This window comes from Oncorhynchus mykiss, chromosome 28 (genome assembly GCF_013265735.2).
Source record: "Oncorhynchus mykiss isolate Arlee chromosome 28, USDA_OmykA_1.1, whole genome shotgun sequence".
NCBI classification, from domain to species: domain Eukaryota; kingdom Metazoa; phylum Chordata; class Actinopteri; order Salmoniformes; family Salmonidae; genus Oncorhynchus; species Oncorhynchus mykiss.
In genome coordinates this window covers 39,020,852-39,039,276 of record NC_048592.1, presented here as the reverse complement: position 1 = coordinate 39,039,276, position 18,425 = coordinate 39,020,852, and the positions used below count along the sequence as shown (strand labels likewise).

General features: G+C 42.7%; 1 protein-coding gene across 1 annotated transcript in view; it reads right to left on the bottom strand.

Annotated features, from left to right (window-relative positions):
• Nucleotides 1-18,425, bottom strand: part of LOC118944840 (receptor-type tyrosine-protein phosphatase mu-like) — a 543,829-nt gene that overhangs the window by 294,047 nt on the left and 231,357 nt on the right. The window contains exon 7 of the mRNA XM_036966400.1: nt 1,562-1,674. Coding sequence (XP_036822295.1) covers nt 1,562-1,674 — 113 coding nt within the window. The remainder of the gene's footprint in view (nt 1-1,561; nt 1,675-18,425) is intronic.

The following is an 18,425-nucleotide window of genomic DNA, read 5'->3' as shown; positions in this document are numbered from 1 at the left end:
GGTGAATACTGCTATAAACACTATGGTGAATACTGCTATAAACACTATGGTGAATACTGCTATAGACACTATGGTGAATACTGCTATAGACACTATGGTGAATACTGCTATAGACACTATGGTGAATACTGCTATAGACACTATGGTGAATACTGCTATAGACACTATGGTGAATACTGCTATAGACACTATGGTGAATACTGCTATAGACACTATGGTGAATACTGCTATAGACACTATGGTGAATACTGCTATAGACACTATGGTGAATACTGCTATAGACACTATGGTGAATACTGCTATAGACACTATGGTGAATACTGCTATAAACACTATGGTGAATACTGCTATAGACACTGGTGAATACTGCTATATATGTAACGGATGTGAAACGGCTAGCTTAGTTAGCGTGGGCACTAAATAGCGTTTCAATCAGTGACGTCACTTGCTCTGAGACCTTGAAGTAGTAGTTCCCCTTGCTCTGCAAGGGCCGCGGCTTTTGTGGAGCGATGGGTAACGACGCTTCATGTGTGACCGTTGTTGATGTGTGCAGAAGGTCCCTGGTTCGCGCCCGGGTATGGGCGAGGGGACGGTTTAAAGTTATACTGTTACATATACACTATGGTGAATACTGCTATAGACACTATGGTGAATACTGCTATAGACACTATGGTGAATACTGCTATAGACACTATGGTGAATACTGCTATAGACACTATGGTGAATACTGCTATAGACACTATGGTGAATACTGCTATAGACACTATGGTGAATACTGCTATATACACTATGGTGAATACTGCTATAGACACTATGGTGAATACCTGTATAAACACTATGGTGAATACTGCTATAGGCACTATGGTGAATACTGCTATAGACACTATGGTGAATACTGCTATAGACACTATGGTGAATACTGCTATAGACACTATGGTGAATACTGCTATAGACACTATGGTGAATACTGCTATAGACACTATGGTGAATACTGCTATAGACACTATGGTGAATACTGCTATAGACACTATGGTGAATACTGCTATAGACACTATGGTGAATACTGCTATAAACACTATGGTGAATACTGCTATAGACACTATGGTGAATACTGCCATATACACTATGGTGAATACTGCTATAGACACTATGGTGAATACTGCTATAGACACTATGGTGAATACTGCTATAGACACTATGGTGAATACTGCTATAGACACTATGGTGAATACTGCTATAGACACTATGGTGAATACTGCTATAGACACTATGGTGAATACTGCTATAGACACTATGGTGAATACTGCTATAGACACTATGGTGAATACTGCTATAGACACTATGGTGAATACTGCTATAGACACTATGGTGCAATGCATCAGATTATTGTTTGCTCGTTATGTATGGTTCCATTCCAAATGTCACCCTATCCCGTATAAAGTGTACTTCTTTTGGCCGTAGGCACACTGAAGTAGTACACAATGTAGAGAATGAAGGTGCATTCTGGGACGCGGCCAATCTGTCCCTATTTAAATCCAAAACCATTAATAAACAGAAATACCTCTCGGTCGATGATTGGACCGTCTCCGTTGATGGAGTTGGCGTTAAGCTGGATCCAAAGGTAGGTGGCGCCGACCGCTGTGAGCTGGGGGGGAGCGATGGGCACCGGGGGCTCTGGGGCGGGACAGAAGAAGACGAGATCTGAGTAACAGTACGATAATAAAGTGCAGGAAACATCGTAGACAATGGATGCTAAACTTTTAAGCTCTCAAGTTGAAACACAACAAACATAATGGAAATTGTACAGTTGCCCCCCCCCCCCCAAAAAAAAGCTCACTAATAGAATAAGCCTGTCTGTCGTCATTACCAAGAAACATACACAACTTATTCAATGAAGGGATGTTCAAATTTTACCTTCTCAGACTTCAACACAAAATCACTATACTGGGAATTATACCACAACACTCATGACCTAAACTCATCATCAACTTAATCCACAAAACAACCCATTATCCCTTAAATATATTTACTGCTAGTATTTTATCTCAGAGGGCTATTCCAATCCAATTATTCCAATTAAACAAACACAGTCAGAGAAATATATATATATATATATATATATATATATATATATATATATATATATATATATATATATATAAACATACTACTGTACTGTTAGGAGATAGGAACATAAGCATTTCACTAAACGCGCGATAACAAAATGTATACGCGACTAATAACATTTTATGTAACTCATCTAACACACACAATATACTCCCAGTGCTCCGGTCTGGCACCCTAATCCCTATGTAAGTGCCCAACTTTGGACCATAGCCTATAGGGATCTAATAGGTCCTCTGGTCAAAGGTCGTGCACTATATAGAGAATATGGTGCCTTTTGGTACACACTCATACACTATTTCAAGTACCCTGTTTTCCTCCTGGGTTTTAACCTCCAGTATAGACTGGTTCAGTGTCTGAGAGACTGGGTTTTAACCTCCAGTATAGACTGGAGAGGATAAGTGTGTGGATTAGCTGTTTCGTTATAGGTGATGTTTGACTCGCAGGGTGGACGCTGGGGATTACATGGTTGTACAGGCCTAGTCTCCCAGGTCAGAGGTCAGAGTGGGACAACCATCTGTAGAGTACAATCATGGTGTGTAGACCTACTTCTACCTTGCGACCAACACCCAATAATAAGACACTCCTCAGCCCTGCGTAGAACGGTATGCTATCCGTCTGTCTGTCCTTAATCGACATCCACGTCTTCGGCGCCTGGGGAACAGTGGGTTAACTGCCTTGTTCAGGGGTAGAATGACAGATTGTTACCTTGTCCACTCCTCTGACTGTCTGCATCTTAAATGACAACCTATTTTCTCATACAGTGCTCTACTTTGACCTCAGTAACACGGAGCTGCAACATAGAGCTGCAACATAGAGCTGCAACACAGAGCTGCAACATAGAGCTGCAACATAGAGCTGCAACATAGAGCTGCAACATAGAGCTGCAACATAGAGCTGTGACATAGAGCTGCGACATAGAGCTGCAACATAGAGCCGCAACATAGATTTGCAACCACCTGCAATCTCCTTTGCATCCCAGTAGCTCTACTTGCACATTCATCTTCTGTACATCCTACCATTCCAGTGTTTAATTGCTATGTTGTAATTACTTTGCCACCATGGCCTATTTATTGCCTTACCTCTTATCTCACCTCATTTGCACATGCTGTATACAGATGTTTCTACTGTGTTATTGACTGTATGTTTTGTTTACTCCGTGTGTAACTCTGTGTCGTTGTTTGTGTCGAACTGCTTTGCTTTATCTTGGCCAGGTCTCAGTTGTAAACGAGAACTTGTTCTTAAATTGCCTACCTGGCTAAATCAAAGGTCAAAAAAACAAAAAAAACAAACCTAGAGCTGTAAAACTTGTGAGATTGTGTATTTAAACTCCCCACTCGTACTCATCAGGAAGGCATTTTAATCAGCTAAACTGGCTATCTGTAGAAAAAATAAATAAAAAAATTAAACATGGTCTGGTTCATAGAATTATTACTGACTCAGCCCCCAGGTACATACCTAATTATTTAACTTATATTAGAGTAGTCCACCAACACGGCACCAGAGCCAGACTCTGATATCGCCTGTTTTAAATGGAAGAGTCTATCTGGTAAGAACACATTTTTACATACCAGCAGTGTTGAGTGCACCAAACCGCCGGAGCAACTCTGTCACTGTATACTCCCTCTCCGGCGCTCGAGGTCGTCAGGCTGTTCATTATTACGCACACATGTCACCGTCGTTACGCGCATCAGCGCCTCATCGCTCACCTGGACTCCATCACTTGCCTGATTACCTTCCCTATAACTGTCACTCCCTTTGGTTCTTTCCCCAGGCGTTATTGACTCTGTGTTTCATGGATGTACGCTTCTCGTGTTTCTTGTATTGTTCCATGTTTTTTTATGAATTAAATATTCACTCCCTGTACTTGATTTCCTACTCCTAGTCCTACGGACTATCTTCTGTATACCAACCCTACCTTGTCACAACACAGCGGATTATCTGAAACGCATTAAGAAGGAAAGGAATTCCACAAATTAACTTTTAGCAAAGGCACAGCTGTTAATTGAAATGCATTCCAGGTGACTGACTACCTCATGAAGTTGGTTGAGAGAATGCCAAGAGTGTGCAAAGCTGTCATCAAGACAAAGGGTGGCTACTTTGAAGAATCTCAAAAATGAAATATATTTTGATTTGTTTAACACTTTTTTTGGTTACTACATGATTCCATATGTGTTATTTAATAGTTTTGATGTCTTCACTATTATTCTACAATGTAGAAATAAAGAAAAGCACTGGAATGAGTAGGTGTGTGCAAACCTTTGACTGGTACTGTATGTAAATAAGGTGTTTCTAAAAATCTGTTTTCTCTCTGTCATTATGTTTGTGTGTAGATTGATGAGGATTTTTATGAGGTATTGTATAGACACTCCGTACCCAAGGCACTCTGTCCCTAAGACACTTGTACTAAAAAAACAGTCTGTACCAAAGTAACAGCTTTAGACATCACCTAACTTTTGTCATTAAATCTTTGAACCTATGAAGGCTCTTTATTTGAGCCAGTTTACTAAAAATAATCCTTCAGCAACAGGAAATGTGAATTATTATGTTAATTATAATTAAAGGACATTTTTGTTGGGTTGATCCTTTTTTGGGAAAATCAAGTCTGACATTTAAAAATTTTCTCAACAGGGTGATCAAGTTATGATCCTACATCTGTAGACTCAATAAATAACTAGCCAGTCAATCACCTAGCCAGTCAGGCATAGTCCAGGACACCTGCTATAAGTGAGGACACTCACGACCAATACACCTGACACTCCCACCACACAAGCATAGTTCAGGGCACCTGCTATGAGCGAGGACCCCAACTGCCCTCACACCCCAATGGATTCATACATGATGACTCACAATCTTTCTGTCACAGACATCCCAGCAAACCCGGGAACATTCTCAAAACATTAGCGAACATTCACATCAAGTCCTAGTTAGGGTTTTAGCTAACTTTAGGATGATAATGTCCTACAAACATTCCAATAATATGTTTTCTTCCAAGATAATGTTGAAGGGAATATCCTTTAAATGTTGTCCTAACATTCACTAAACATTGTTCACAACATCTAAAAAAAAAAAGACCACAGAACATTCCGTCTAGGTTCTCATTCGGTTAACAGTGTCTTCAGAGACTATTCACAAATTAGTTTTTTACAAATTAATTAAAAAGGAAAAAGGTGAAATGTATTGAGTCAATATTCAACCCTGTTTGTTATGGAAAGTCTAAATGTCCATAACAAGTCACAATAATTTGAATGGACTTACTCTGTGTGCAATAATAGTGTTCAATCATAGTATTCAATAATAGTGTTCAATAATAGTGTTTAATAATAGTGTTCAATAATAGTGTTCAATAATAGTGTTCAATAATAGTGTTCAATAATAGAGTTCAATCATAGTGTTCAATAATAGTGTTCAATAGTGTTCAATAATAGTGTTCAATAATAGTGTTCAATAATAGTGTTAAATAATAGTGTTCAATAATAGTGTTCAATAATAGTGTTCAATAATAGTGTTCAATAATAGTGTTCAATAATAGTGTTCAATAGTGTTCAATAATAGTGTTCAATAATAGTGTTCAATAATAGTGTTAAATAATAGTGTTCAATAATAGTGTTCAATAATAGTGTTCAATAATAGTGTTCAATAATAGTGTTCAATAATAGTGTTCAATAATAGTGTTTAATAATAGTGTTTAATAATAGTGTTCAATAATAGTGTTTAATAATAGTGTTCAATAATAGTGTTTAATAATAGTGTTCAATAATAGTGTTCAATAATAGTGTTCAATAATAGTGTTCAATAATAGTGTTCAATAATAGTGTTTAATAATAGTGTTTAATAATAGTGTTCAATAATAGTGTTCAATAATAGTGTTCAATAATAGAGTTCAATCATAGTATTCAAAAATTAGTGTTCAATAATAGTGTTCAATAATAGTTGTTTAATAATAGTGTTCAATAATAGTGTTCAATAATAGTGTTCAATAATAGTGTTCAATAATAGTGTTCAATAATAGTGTTCAATACTAGTGTAACATCGGGTGAATGTTGTTTTTTTTGCACCCTAAAATAAACATTGTATGATCACCTGCACAACTGGACAGTTTTTTTGTGTTTTGGGAACATATATTTTGTGATGTCCCTACGATGTTCCCACCAAACTGTTCCATAAACCTAATGTTCCCACAGACACAACCATTCTGGGAACCTTTAAAGAACATAAAAAAAATGTGTTCTGGGAACATTCTTGCAACATCAGGCGAACGTTTTAGACAAACATTTTATAATCATAACCACAACTGGACAGTTTTGGTGTTATGAGAACATTTGCCGCAACCTAACAAATGTTCTGGGAGCTTTCACAGAACCAATTTTGGTTTGCTGGGATGTCACAGGGCCAATTAAACATGAACAGCAAGACAAGGACTTGTTAACTTTAACCAAACCCTGTTACCAGGTAACTATATAGAGGGGAGGGATATCTGAGAGAGAGAGAGAGAGAGAGAGAGAGAGAGAGTGAGTGTGAGTGTGTGTGTGTCCATGAAGTGTAGAGGGCTATCTGTGGAACTCAATGAATGAAACAGGGGAGAGACATGTCAGTAGGTAGCTCCTGAAACATCCTATAGATCCAATAGGTAGCTCTGAAAACATCCTATAGATCCAATAGGTTGCTCCTAAAACATCCTGTAGATCCAATAGGTAGCTCCTCAAACATCCCATAGATCCAATAGGTAGCGCTGAAAACATCCTATAGATCCAATAGGTTGCTCCTAAAACATCCTATAGATCCAATAGGTAGCTCCTAAAACATCCTATAGATCCAATAGGTAGCTCTGAAAACATCCTATAGATCCAATAGGTAGCTCCTAAAACATCCTATAGATCCAATAGGTAGCTCTGAAAACATCCTATAGATCCAATAGGTAGCTCTGAAAACATCCTATAGATCCAATAGGTAGCTCTGAAAACATCCTATAGATCCAATAGGTAGCTCCTAAAACATCCTATAGATCCAATAGGTAGCTCCTAAAACATCATATAGATCCAATAGGTTATTATTATTCCTCCTCCACCACACTTTGAAGTTGGCACTATGCATTGGGGCAGGTAGCATTATCCTGGCTTTCGCCATTCCCAGATTCTACCTACTACAAGATGGTGAAGCATGATTCATCACTCCAGAGAACGTGTTTCCACTGCTCCAGAGTCCAATGGCAGTGAGCTTTACACCACTCCAGCCGACGCTGGGCATTGTGCATGGTGATCTTAGGCTTGTTTGCGGCTGCTCGACCATGGAAACCCATTTCATGAAGCTCCCGACGAACAGTTATTGTGCTGACGTTGCTTCCAGAGGCAGTTTAGATTTTTAGATGCGCTTCAGCACTCGGCGGTCCCATTCTGTGAGCTTGTGTGGCCTACCACTTCACGGCTGAGCCGTTGTTGCTCTTTGACATTTCCACTTCACAATAACAGCACTTACAGTTGACCGGGGCAGCTCTAGCAAGGCAGAAATTTGATGAACTGACTTATTGGAAATGTGGCATCCTATGATGGTGCCATGTTGAAAGTCACTGAGCTCCTCAGTACGGCCATTCTATTTCCAATGAACTCTTCAGTGAGGCCATTCTACTGGAGATGGAGATCGCATGGCTGTGTGCTCAATTGTATACACGTAACAGCAACGGGTGTGGCTGAAATAGCCGGATCCACTAATTTAAAGAGGTGTCCATGTACTTTTGTACTTGACAGTGTTGTATGTGTCAAACAGAGGTACATTGCTCGGTTGGTGAACTTGGTTTCAGTGAACCTGTAGGCCTGCGCATATAGAAAGATTTATGTCTGGTCTGAGTCACTTTATTTCCTGCAGGTGTAGTTCATTATTGTTACATTATTCTGTACCGTTCTGTGCCAGTTATTTATTTAACAAAAAAATATTCACCCACAAAATGTAAATCCCAGTGCAGCTGGTCGGCCTGCTCTTTCTCCTCCCTAATGATGGGAGTGTGTGTTCAGTCCTCGGTCTGTTGCCCGTAGAATATTCTAGTTTATTCATTGATGGCCTTGCTTTACTGAAGTTGCGAGACATTGCAAGGAAAGAAATGGCAAAATAGAACATTGCATTGTGAGATCCATCTGTTTCTGATAGGTCAAGTGCACGGTTCTGACTCAGTCTGCCTTGTGGCCGACCTGCCTATACTGTACCCCTGCCCTCTCTCCATTACTTGCTAGCTCACAATTTGCGGCAACGAATCAGTCTCCTCCGTTCCAAAAATCCAGACTTTTAAGAGTCGATTCCTAGCGGAATATGTGTTTTCTTTCTACTAAACGTCTTGGTAAATCACGGTATTTCAAATTTAAAGTACTTTTCTTTTTTAGGAGAGAGTGGTCTGAGCAGCAGGCTGTTCTGGTCACCTAGTGGTGGACGTTAGTCCGGCTTCAGAAGTGGCATTCCTGTACAGATTCCAGCCCGTTCAGCGGAGCTTCTAAACGATCACCAGAGAAGGTTTTCAGTCGACATTTAAACACCGTAGTGTACCCTTCTAGACAAACAACAACCTATGTAGATATAACTCAATCGCCCAGTCAACATTTAAACACCGTAGTGTACCCTTCTAGACAAACAACAACCTATGTAGATATAACTCAATCGCCCAGCCCTAGCGGTCAATACGTTGTCTTCAGAAAGTAGTCACAAACCCTTGATTTATTCCACATTTTGTACAGCCTGAATTCAAAATGGTATAAAAATATTTTTTTCTCACCCATCGACACACAATACCCAATAATGACAAAATTAAAACATGTTGTTTTGTATTTTTTTTTACATTTTTTGCAAATGTATTGAAAATTAAATACAGAAATCTTGTTTACATAGATATTCACACCCCTAAATCAATAATTGGCAGAAGCACCTTTGGCGGTGATTACAACTGTGAGTCTTTTGGGGTAAGTCTCTATGAGCTTTGCACACCTGGTTTGTACAATATTTGCCCATTAATGTAAAACAAAAAAACCTCAAGCTCTGTCAAGTTGATTGTTGATCATTGTGAGACAGCAATTTCCAAGTCTTGCCATAGATTTTCAAGTCAATTTAAGTCAAAATTGTAACTAGGCCACTCAGGAACATTCAACGTTGTCTTGGTGAGCAACAACTTGTCCTTGTGTTTTTAGGTTATCGTCCTGCTGAAAGGGTAAATTCGTCTCCCAGTGTCTGTTGGAAAGCAGACTGAACCAGGTTTTCCTCTTAACTCTATTCCGTAACATCCCATCATGCTCTAGGATTGTGCCTGTGCTTATAGCTGTATTCAGTTTATTTTTATCCTAAAAGAAAGTTCCTAGTCCCTGCAGATGACTAACTGATTGGAAAAGTTCATTTCTTTGCCACATTTTTTGCAGTATTATTTCAGGTGCCTTGTTGCTGACATGATGCATGTTTTGGAACTTATTTATTCTGTACAGGCTTCCTTCTTTTCACTCTGTCATATATGTAAGTATTGTGGAGTAACCACAATGGTGTTTATCCATCCTCAGTTTTCTCCTATCACAACCCTCTCTGTAACTGTTTTAAAATCACCATTTGGCATTATGGCGAAATCCCTGAGCAGTTTCCTTCCTCTCCAGCAACTGAGTTAGGAAGGACACCTATGTCTCTGTAGTGATAGGGTTTATTTTTTACCCTTATTTTAGCAGTTAAGTTGACTGAGAACACATTCTCATTTACAGCAACAACCTGGGGAATAGTTACAGGGGATAGAATTATTTTTATTTAAATGTTATGATTTTTTGTTGTACCAATTTACCTGTCTGTGCCCTTCTTTGCGAGGAAAACCTCCCTAATCTTTGTGGTAGAATTCACTACTTGATTGAGCGACATTACAGATAATTGTATGTGTGAGGTAAAGAGATAAGGTAGTCATTCAAAAAATCATTGTAAACACTATTATTGCACACAGAGTGAGTCCACGCAACTTATTATGGGATTTGTTAAGCATATTTTTATTTCTGAACTTATTTAGGCTTGTCATAACAAAGGATTTGAATAGTTATTGACTCAAAGCATTTCAGATTTAAATTGGTATACATTTCCAAAACATTCTACAAACAAAATTTCACTTTGACATTATTGGGTATTTGTGTGTCGATCAGTGACACAAAATCTCAATGTAATGAATGTTTCATTCATGCTGTAACACAACAGCACGTGGGGAAAGTAGTACAGTACATAAGTGTCACGTTCTGACCTTTATTTCCTTTGTTTTGTCGTTATTTAGTATGGTCAGGGCGTGAGTTGGGGTGGGCAGTCTATGTTTGTTTTTCTATGATTTTGGGATTTCTATGTTTCGGCCTAGTATGGTTCTTAATCAGAGGCAGGTGTCGTTAGTTGTCTCTGATTGAGAATCATACTTAGGTAGCCTGGGTTTCACTGTTGGTTTGTGGGTGACCTCTTCTGAATGATGCACTTCTATTGAAAAGCTTTAAAACCAAAATACAATAGCAGAGATAATAAGGTATTACAGCTGAGTGAAACAGGCACAGTAGGTTCTGGAATTCAAAAGATGGGTTCTAGAACTGTTAAGATGGGTTCTAGAACTGTTAAGATGGGTTCTAGAACTGTTAAGATGGGTTCTAGAACTGTTAAGATGGGTTCTAGAACTGTTAAGATGGGTTGTGGAACTATTAAGATGTTAATAGCTCAGATTTGTCAGCACTTTAATCCTCAAGAGGGGGTTTAGACAGAAGAGGGACATCAGAGTGCCAAGAGAGAGAGGGAGAGAACGAGGGTTAGAATGCAGCTGAGAACAGGCTACAGTGTGTGTGTGTATACGTAGTGTTACTGTCTGTGTCAGTGTGTGTGTGTGCGTGCTATATGAGAGCAGACAGCGCCATACGCCAGGGTCAGCGAGCAGCTGTTGCCACGGTGATGTTGACCAGGCAGCCAGCCGGCTGGGCGACAGCTGTCCTCTAAATATCACAGCACCTGCCAGGAACGTATGAACCCACACAAACACACACTAACGTGTGCATACACACGCATACACACGCCATAGTGCGCTCAGACACACACGTGTTGTTCCTCAGCCACAGTAACCAGGGAACCTGGTTCTTACAGTAGGTGTGTCTAGCTAGGGGCCATCTCCCCCGTTCCTCAGCGACAGTAACCAGGGAGACTGGCTCTTACAGTAGGTGTGTCTAGCTAGGGGCCAACTCCCCGTTCCTCAGCGACAGTAATCAGGGAGACTGGCTCTTACAGTAGGTGTGTCTAGCTAGGGGCCAACTCCCCCATTCCTCAGCGACAGTAACCAGGGAACCTGGCTCTTACAGTAGGTGTGTCTAGCTAGGGGCCAACTCTACCGTTCCTCAGCGACAGTAACCCGGGAGACTGGCTCTTACAGTAGGTGTGTCTAGCTAGGGGCCAACTCCCCCGTTGCTCAGCGACAGTAACCAGGGAACATGGCTCTTACAGTAGGTGTGTCTAGCTAGGGGCCAACTCCCCCGTTCCTCAGCGACAGTAACCAGGTAACCTGGCTCTTACAGTAGGTGTGTCTAGCTAGGGGCCATCTCCCCCGTTCCTCAGCGACAGTAACCAGGGAACCTGGTTCTTACAGTAGGTGTGTCTAGCTAGGGGCCAACTCCCCCGTTCCTCAGCGACAGTAACCAGGGAACCTGGCTCTTACAGTAGGTGTGTCTAGCTAGGGGCCTACTCTACCGTTCCTCAGCGACAGTAACCAGGGAGACTGGCTCTTACAGTAGGTGTGTCTAGCTAGGGGCCAACTCCCCCGTTCCTCAGCGACAGTAACCAGGGAACATGGCTCTTACAGTAGGTGTGTCTGAGTCTGGAACTTAGGTTGCATTTACACGGGCAGCCCAAATCTGATCTGTTTCCACAATTATTGGCCTTTAGATCGATCAGAACAGATATTTTTGGCAACATTAGTCAGTTAACTTAACCCATCTATAGCTGTTAGTTACTCTAACCCTACTATAGTTGTTAGTTACCCTAACCCCCTACTATAGTTAGTTAAAATAACCCCCTACTATAGTTGTTAGTTACCCTAACCACCTACTATAGTTAGTTGCAATAACCCCCTACTGTAGTTAGTTACCCTAACCCCCTACTATAGTTAGTTACAATAACCCCCTACTATAGTTAGTTACAATAACCCCCTACTATAGTTAGTTACCCTAACCCCCTTCTATAGTTAGTAACAATAACCCCCTACTATTGTTAGTTACCCTAACCCCCTTCTATAGTTAGTAACAATAACCCCCTACTATAGTTAGTTACCCTAACCCCCTATTATAGTTAGTTACCCTAAACCCCCAATATAGTGATTAGTTACATAACCCCCAACTATAGTTGTTAGTTACCCTAACCCTTCTATAGTTGTTGGTTACCCTAACCCACTACTATAGTTGTTAGTTACCCTAACTACCTACTATAGTTGTTAGTTACCATAACCCCCTTCCATAGTTGTTAGTTACCCTAACCCCCTACTATAGCTGTTAGTTACCATAACTACCTTCTATAGTTGTTAGTTACCCTAACCACATTCTATAGTTGTTAGTTACCCTAACTACCTACTATAGTTGTTAGTTACCCTAACCACATTCTATAGTTGTTAGTTACCCTAACTACCTACTATAGTTGTTAGTTACCCTAACCACATTCTATAGTTGTTAGTTACCCTAACCACATTCTATAGTTGTTAGTTACCATAACTACCTTCTATAGTTGTTAGTTACCCTAACCACATTCTATAGTTGTTAGTTACCCTAACTACCTACTATAGTTGTTAGTTACCCTAACCCCCTACTATAGTTAGTTACCCTAACTACCTACTATAGTTGTTAGTTACATAACCCCCTACTATAGTTGTTAGTTACCCTAACCACATTCTATAGTTGTTAGTTACCCTAACTACCTACTATAATTGTTAGTTACATAACCCCCTACTATAGTTGTTAGTTACCCTAACCACATTCTATAGTTGTTAGTTACCCTAACTACCTACTATAGTTGTTAGTTACATAACCCCCTACTATAGTTGTTAGTTACCCTAACCCACTACTATAGTTGTTAGTTACCCTAACCACATTCTATAGTTGTTAGTTACCCTAACTACCTACTATAGTTGTTAGTTACCCTAACCACATTCTATAGTTGTTAGTTACCCTAACTACCTACTATAGTTGTTAGTTACATAACCCCCAACTATAGTTGTTAGTTACCCTAACCCCCTACTATAGTTAGTTACCCTAACCCCCTACTATAGTTAGTTACCCTAACTACCTTCTATAGTTGTTAGTTACATAACCCCCTACTATAGTTGTTAGTTACCATAACCCCCTACTATAGTTGTTAGTTACCCTAACCCCCTACTACACCACATAACCACACCACACCACCCCATCACAACACCACACCAACACACCCATACCACCACACCCCACCACCATACAACCACACCCATACCACCACACCACCACACCCATACCACCACATCACACCAACACACCAACACACCCATACCACCACACCAACACACCCACACCACCACACCACCACACCCATACCAACACACCCATACCACCACACCACCACACCACCACACCACCACACCCATACCACCACACCACCACACCCATACCACCACACCACCACACCACCACACCACCACACCCATACAACCACACCACCACACCCATACCACCACACCAGCACACCACCACACCCATACTACCACACCACCACACCCATACCAAAACACCACCACACCCATAAGACCACACCACCACATCCATACTACCTCACCACCACACCAACACACCCATACTACCTCACCACCACACCAACACACCCATACCACCACACCACCACACCACCACACCCATACCACCACACCACCACACCACCACACCACCACACCCATTCCACCACACCACCACACCACCACACCCATACTACCACACCACACCAACACACCAACACACCCATACCACCACACCACCACACCCATACCACCACACCAACACACCCACACCACCACACCCATACTACCACACCACCACACCCATACCACCACACCACCACACCCATACCACCACACCACCACACCCATACAACCACACCACCACACCACCACACCCATTCCACCACACCACCACACCCATACCACCACACCACCACACCACCACACCCATACAACCACACCACCACACCACCACACCACCACACCCATTCCACCACACCACCACACCCATACCACAACACCAGCACACCACCACACCCATACTACCACACCACCACACCACCACACCCATACCACCACCACACCAGCACACGACCACACCCATACTACCACCACACCTATACCACCACACCACCACACCCATACCACCACCACACCTATACCACCACACCACCACACCCATACCACCACCACACCTATACCACCACACCACCACACTCATACCACCACACCCATACCACCACACTCATACCACCACACTCATACCACCACACCCATACCACCACCACACCTATACCACCACACCACCACACCCATACCACCACCACACCTATACCACCACACCACCACACTCATACCACCACACCCATACCACCACACTCATACCACCACACCCATACCACCACCACACCTATACCACCACACCACCACACCCATACCACCACACCCATACCACCACATTCATACCACCACACCCATACCACCACCACACCTATACCACCACACCACCACACCCATACCACCACACCCATACCACCACACTCATACCACCACACCCATACAACACATCACTTCACCATGCAGCGCCATAGGACTCCAGGTAGTTGGAGCCAGGGTGACACACACAGAGACACTTCACCGTGCAGCGCCATAGGACTCCAGGTAGTTGGAGCCAGGGTGACACACACAGAGACACTTCACCGTGCAGCGCCATAGGACTCCAGGTAGTTGAAGCCAGGGTGACACACACAGAGACCGTGGAGATACAGCGGAGAGTACAACGGGGTTTTTAGACCAGCTGTGGGTTGTTGTGTTCTCTACACACACACACACACACACACACACACACACACACACACACACACACACACACACACACACACACACAAATCTAATGAAACATTGGCATGGTGAAGCAGAAGTGATTATCCTACACAATCAACCATTCAGTCTCCTCATGGCATGGTGAAGGAACGACAGAGGATCGTTATGAAGGACGATAGTAGAGGGGGAGAGGGGGGGGGGTGGAGAGAGAGGTAGAGAAAGAGATGACGAGGAAAAGGAGAAAGATGGAGATAGACGACAGACCAAGTATTCATCCTGAACACCCTAATTGACAAACAAAAAACAAAGGCAATGTCTTCTCATGCTTTGTTGACTTCAAAAAAGCTTTTGACTCAATTTGGCACAAGGGTCTGCAAAACAAATTGATGGAAAGTCGTGTTGGGGGGGAAAAACATATGACATTATAAAATCCATGTCAAATGTCTACTGTCTGCTGATAATCTGCTGCTTCTGATCCCAACCAAGGAGGGCCTAGAGCCTAGATCTGTCCCCAACCAAGGAGGACCTAGAACAGCACCTAGATCTGTCCTTAACCAAGGAGGGCCTAGAGCCTAGATCTGTCCCCAACCAAGGAGGGCCTAGAGCCTAGATCTGTCCCCAACCAAGGAGGGCCTAGAGCTGTCCCCAACAAAGGAGGACCTAGAACAGCACCTAGATCTGTCCCTAACCAAGGAGGGCCTAGAGCCTAGATCTGTCCCCAACCAAGGAGGGCCTAGAGCCTAGATCTGTCCCCAACCAAGGAGGGCCTAGAGCCTAGATCTGTCCCCAACCAAGGAGGGCCTAGAGCCTAATTATGTCCCCAACCAAGGAGGGCCTAGAGCCTAGATCTGTCCCCAACCAAGGAGGGCCTAGAGCCTAGATCTGTCCCCAACCAAGGAGGGCCTAGAGCCTAATTATGTCCCCAACCAAGGAGGGCCTAGAGCCTAGATCTGTCCCCAACCAAGGAGGGCCTAGAGCAGCACCTAGATCTGTCCCCAACCAAGGAGGGCCTAGAGCCTAGATATGTCCCCAACCAAGGAGGGCCTAGAGCCTAGATCTGTCCCCAACCAAGGAGGGCCTAGAGCCTAGATCTGTCCCCAACCAAGGAGGGCCTAGAGCCTAGATCTTTCCCCAACCAAGGAGGGCCTAGAGCCTAATTCTGTCCCCAACCAAGGAGGGCCTAGAGCCTAGATCTGTCCCCAACCAAGGAGGGCCTAGAGCCTAGATCTGTCCCCAACCAAGGAGGGCCTAGAGCAGCACCTAGATCTGTCCCCAACCAAGGAGGGCCTAGAGCAGCACCTAGATATGTCCCCAACCAAGGAGGGCCTAGAGCAGCACCTAGATCTGTTCCCAACCAAGGAGGGCCTAGAGCAGCACCTAGATCTGTCCCCAACCAAGGAGGGCCTAGAGCAGCACCTAGATGTGTCCCCAACCAAGGAGGGCCTAGAGTAGCACCTAGATATGTCCCCAACCAAGGAGGGCCTAGAGCAGCACCTAGATCTGTTCCCAATCAAGGAGGGCCTAGAGCAGCACCTAGATCTGTCCCCAACCAAGGAGGGCCTAGAGCAGCACCTAGATCTGTTCCCAACCAAGGCGGGCCTAGAGCAGCACCTAGATCTGTCCCCAACCAAGGATGGCCTAGAGCAGCACCTATATCTTCTGCACAGATTCTGACAGACCTGGGCCCTGACAGTAAATCTAAATAAAATACAAAAATAATGGTGTTCCATCTAGACACCGTTTCCCTAGAGCACACAAAAAAACTATACATACCTCGGCCTAAACATCACCTCCACAGGTAACTTCCACAAAGCTGTAAAAGAGCTGAGAGACAAGGGAAGAAGGCCATTCTATGCCATCAAAAGGAACATACAATTTGACATACCAATTAGGATCTGGCTAAAAATACTTGAATCAGTTACAGAACCCATTGCCATTCATGGTGTGGGGTCTGGGGTCCGCACATCAACCAAGAATTCACAAAATGGGACAAACACCAAATTGAGACTCTGGATGCAGGATTCTGCAAAAATATCCTCTGTGTACAACGTAGAACACCAAATACTGCATGCAGAGCAGAATTAGATACCCACTAATTATCAAAATCCAGGAAAGAGCTGTTAAATTCTACAACCACCTAAAGGAAGTGATTCTCAAACCTTCCATAACAAAGCCATCACCTACAGAGAAATACACCTGGAGAAAAGCCCCGAAGCAAGCTGGTCCTCGGGCTCTGTTCACAAACAGACCCCACAGAGACCCAAGACAGCAACCCAAATAGACGCAACCAACTAGAATGCTATTTGGCCCTAAACAGAGAGAACACAGTGGCAGAATTTGTATTTATTTACCTATATTTAACTATGCAAGTCAGTTAAAGAACAAATTCTTATTTTCAATGATGGCCTAGGAACAGTGGGTTAACTGCCTGTTCAGGGGCAGAACGACACATTTGTACCTTTCGGTTACTCGTCCAACGCTCTAACCCCTAGGCTACCCTATCGCCCCAATACCTGACCACTGTGACTGACACAAATTAAGGAAATCTTTGACTATGCACAGACGCAGTGAGCATAGCCTTGCTATTGAGAAAGGCTGCCATAGGCAGAACTGGCGCAGGACAGCAGAGATGAGTAACACAAGTAACTTTACTAAAATATTCCAATAACATGGTGTAAGACCGAGCCCACAATAATGGACCGAACATACATAAAACAATCACACACAAAAAACATGGGAAAAACAGAGGGTTGAATAATAAACATGTAATTGGGGAATTGAAACCAGGTGTGTAAAACAAAGACAAAACAAATGGAAAATGAAAAGTGAATCGGCGATGGCTAGAACGCCGCCCGAACAAGGAGAGGGACCAACTTCGGCGGAAGTCGTGACACAAGAGAAGACAGGCTATGTGCACACTGCCCACATAATGAGGTGGATACTGACCTGCACTTTCTAACCTCCTGCCCAATGTATGACCATATAGAGACACATATTTCCTTCAGATTACACAGACCCACAAATAATTTGAAAATAAATACCATTTTAATAAACTCCCATATCTACTGGGTGAAATACCACAGTGTGCATCACAGCAGCAAGATTTGTGACCTGTTGCCACAAAAAAAGGTCAACCAGTGAAGAACAAACACCGTTGTAAATACAACCCATATTTATTGTAAATACTCATTATTATAATTGTTTGTTTTTTTAACCCCTTTTTGTCCCCAAT